Consider the following 4182-nt stretch of genomic DNA (forward strand, 5'->3'; position numbering starts at 1 on the left):
TCTTTTTTTACAAACCTTTTAAAAATCTTGGATTGGAGATGACTGTAATTAAATTAAAATTAATTATAGTCATTCAAAGAACTGTGGATATAATTAATCTGTATTTACAAACATACTTATTTTTTAAAAAAATAATAAGTTTAATTTATTGAATAATTCTTTTATTGTTTGTTTGCATTTTCCAATTCCCTCCTGTAGATGTTTATTAAATTTCCAACTGCCCCTTCTACCTCCCTCCCCAATTCAACTTCTATATAAACCATCCATGGCCGCTCTTCTCTCCACCACACTTCATCTTTAACATCCGCTCCCTCGGTTATTTCTGCAGGCATGGCGCGCTCTACATCTGCTGTCGCGGCAGCTGCTCTGCTTCTGCTGGTGGCCCTGGCGGCGGTGCCGCGGAGGGAGGCGGCGCTGACGTGCGGGAATGTGGTGATGTTCCTGTCGCCGTGCATCCCGTACGCACGGGGCACGACGGCAGAGCCGTCGGAGGCGTGCTGTAGCGGGGTTCGGGGGCTGAACGAGGCCGCAAAGACGACGCCGGACCGGCAGACGGCCTGCAACTGCATCAAGTCGACCATCTTCTCTCTGCCCGGCATCAAGCCCGCCGTCGTCAGCGGCGTCCCCAGCAAGTGCGGCGTCAGCGTCCCGTACCCCATCTCCACCTCAATCGACTGCTCCAAGTCCGTCTCTAGCCTCACTCACTCACTCTCTAACTCGTCGAATTTAATTCTATCGATCTAAAAGATTATATGGATTTTTTTTTGGTTGATTTGATTTGCAGGGTGGAGTAATTAAGATAGAATACGTGGATTAGAATAAAAAAGGTGGAGACGCGAGGCGAAATGCTCAGCAGTAGTCCTACTTATTACCTTTACTTTGTGTCTTAATCGAACTGCTTGTGTACGTCTAACGTACGGTACGCATGGTATTGTACATGCATACTGTATGGTAAGCGTGTATTGTAATATCGTATGACATAAATAATACAATGTTTAAACTGGTATTCCTCGTGGCTTGTCTTCCCTTCTAAGTCTCCTATTTACTAATTAATTTTGATGAATGATTAAATAAAATTATATTAATATTCTTTTTTTTTTCTTGAAAATGATATTATTTGATCTCGTCTAAAAGTCGATGAGATAGAAAAGCTAGGGATATGATGCTCCTACTGACCTTTTGTAGATTCTGTTCGGACCTACAACACAAATTACGTCAGTGCCGAGCCAGAGAAGAGGTCTCCGACGTTGACTCTTCGACGCTCACATCAGTCATCGACGATGAAGTAGAAGGCGAAGCAATAAGAATAAACAGTAGCGAGAACAGTGTCTATCGCGTATTGCGTACCTCCGTTGATGTTTGGACCCCCCCCCCTTTTATATAGAGCTTCTGTAGTGCATGTGCATGCTCCCCAAGGTGAGCACGCTTCCCCAAGTTTTCCCTTAAAAGACTTGTCGGTAAAGTATCCCTGATACAGTACTTTAACAGGCCGAGCATATATCTGAAGTAACAATGGAAACTTCCGTCGTACGATCTTCTAGCTGTCCATGCTCGGTGTCGGCGACACTAACTCCCAAAGGGATGTCGATGGATACCAGAGAGAGTATGCTGCTAGGCCGAGCAGGCTAGCCGCTCGGCCGGAACTTCGCTGTTCCTGTATCTCATCCGCTCGGTCAGAACTCAACCGTGCTTGTGCCACGTCCGCTCGGACGGAACTCCACTATGTTTGTGTCGTGTCCGCTCGGCCAAAGTTCCACTCTGCTTATGCCACGTCCTGCTGCCTGGCCGTTCGAGGTAGCCGCTCGGCAGAAGTTTTGCTCTGCCAATGCCAAGTCATGCTGCCTGGCCGAGCGGGGTAGTCGCTCAATAGAAGTTCCGCTCTGTCAATGCTAAGTCCTGTTGTCTGGCCGAGCGGGGTAGCCGCTTGACCCGACTTTTGCACATTGACTCCTCCGTCCGGCGTCCCCTACTTAATTGAGCATCGATCGTTTGACACCGCACCCCCCACGTGTCAAAGGCGGGATTGGACCGGGACATTCTCCCCACGGTCGAGGCATGCTCGCTCGACCAGCCGATGCTATCTGTGCGTTGACCACCTTGACTTTGACCTCCACCGTGACTGCTATCCTCTGCAGGGTGGGTCCCTCCTTATCACCGCATCACATGCCTCCCCCTCAAATGTAGTCGAAAGAGGCTACAAGTTCAACTAACTAGACAATTGTTTGTGAAGTTTTTCACCCGATCGGCCTTCGACACTCCTTGGTTTCTGATCGGACTAACGTGGTGCAACAGTCAGCTATGTGACCGCTCTATGTCAGTCGACCTGTTGAAGATTGTCGTTCGGCCATAGGTCCGCTCCTTTAAGTTGATCGGCATAACGAACATCTATACTTGTGAAATCTTTTCTTGGGTTGTCTCGGGCAAGCGCGATGCGGGCTTACGTTACCCATATTTCTGGGAAATCGTGCAAATCCCTGCACATTATGGATGAGCGCACCCCAATGCCCTCATTAAATGTCAACCCGTGGCGAGGCGCCACATGTCACACCCACTGCCGCCGCACGCCTGACGTAACAGCGGATATCCATTGGCGATGTAACCTTTGGCGCTTCAAATTCAATGGCCCGATTTCTGCCTGGGTTTCCACGACCTAGATCGGATGACTTCGGTCGACTGACCCCTAGGTTTATAAACCCGAGCTTGTCGCCGCCTTTGTGCACTCTCGTCTTCGTGCTCTCCGACGACTTCATCTCTATGCTCCGACGACTCTTTTCTTACTCCTCCGACGACCTTCCCGTAAGCTTCCTTCCCATCATCATCTTCCTTTTGGTTTTTGGCGTTTCTTTCTATTCCGGCGATACTCTGCCAGTAATCTTCCTTCTCCTTTACATCCTTTCACTGCCTGTGTTTTTTACGATGGTGAGTTTCTCGCAGCAACTTGTCGGCGTTCCTGGGCTTTGGTATACTTCTACTGAGTCCAAGTTTGACGCCAGCGACGCTGAGAGTCTGAGTACCGCCTTTGAGTTTCCTTCTGGATACAAGATTGTTCTTCCTTCTCCTTCCGATTGGCCAAACTCTTCGTCGCCTGGTTGTCTTACCTTCTTTAGGGATCAGTTTACCGTCGGTCTGTGATTTCCTATTCATCCCTTCTTTCCCGTCATGTGTAAATACTTTCGCATCTCCCTTCACTAATTAGTGTCGAACTTCTTTCGGCTGCTGTGTGGGGTAGTTGTTCTATTCCACCTACACGACATTCCTCTCACTCTCCGAATCTTCCACTATTTTTATTACCCGAATTTGTCCGAGCCGGAGACTTTTCTTTTCCAAGCCCGAGTGAGCTTAGTTTTCTTTGACAAAATGCCGACCTCCAACAAGCATCGGAGGGAATACTTCTTTTTTGTATGCCTGCTTGAGCGGCTAAACTTCCCAACCCACTGGCAGCTCGAAGTGGCGAATCAGCCTCCTTGAAACAGTATAAGAGCCAATCGGACTACCTCAACGCAGCTTCGATGTTGGTCGATAAGAAGTATGACATCCACAAGTTGCTGTTGGAGGGTGTTCTATACATTTTTGGCCTAAGTCCGATCTACACTCGGTTTCCGTTCAGCCTAGGTATGCAACTTCTGCACTCTTTCCTTTGATTCTAACTGATTTTTCTTCCTCTTTTGCAACCGAAATCATGCTACGTGCACGTCTAGTCGGCAAGGCTAAGCTTGCAAATGTCGTGATCAACGCGACAGTTGTGGAGGAGTTGGAGAGTCGTGGCTTGTAGCTAGTCGGCTCTCAAGAAGATCCTCAAGATGAGAGCAAAGTGACTCCCGTTTTTGTGAGTGGTGGAGCTGCTGATGGATCACCACTTCCCTCCGAACGACTAATCTCAATGAAATTTTATGCGGGACGCAGAGATGATTTTGTTCCTTATTTTGCTTAGGATGTATTGTATTGGATTAAATTTATTGGACAAACTTTATCTTGTATCAGATTCAACCTTGTTTGGATTTACTATTATGTATCTAGTTCATTTTAATTCAGCTAAATTTTTGTGTTGTTTGTAATGTGTTGTGAGTTTGTTATGTTGTAATTGTTGATATATAGTGAGTTTTGTTGTTAAGTATTATGAGTTTATTGTGAAAACTATCGGTTGGAGTGATTTATATTCATATGTAAACAAAGAAAGTAGAA

General features: G+C 46.8%; 1 protein-coding gene across 1 annotated transcript; it reads left to right on the forward strand.

Moving 5' to 3' along the window:
* The first annotated feature begins 289 nt into the window (after positions 1-289).
* On the forward strand, positions 290-819 carry LOC121993720 (non-specific lipid-transfer protein 1-like). The gene is made up of 2 exons (XM_042548065.1): positions 290-683; positions 785-819. Exons 1-2 carry the CDS (start codon positions 331-333, stop codon positions 792-794), a joined length of 363 nt encoding a protein of 120 aa, XP_042403999.1. The 5' UTR covers positions 290-330; the 3' UTR covers positions 795-819.
* Positions 820-4182: the final 3363 nt, after the last annotated feature.

This window comes from Zingiber officinale, chromosome 6A (assembly GCF_018446385.1).
Source record: "Zingiber officinale cultivar Zhangliang chromosome 6A, Zo_v1.1, whole genome shotgun sequence".
NCBI lineage: Eukaryota > Viridiplantae > Streptophyta > Magnoliopsida > Zingiberales > Zingiberaceae > Zingiber > Zingiber officinale.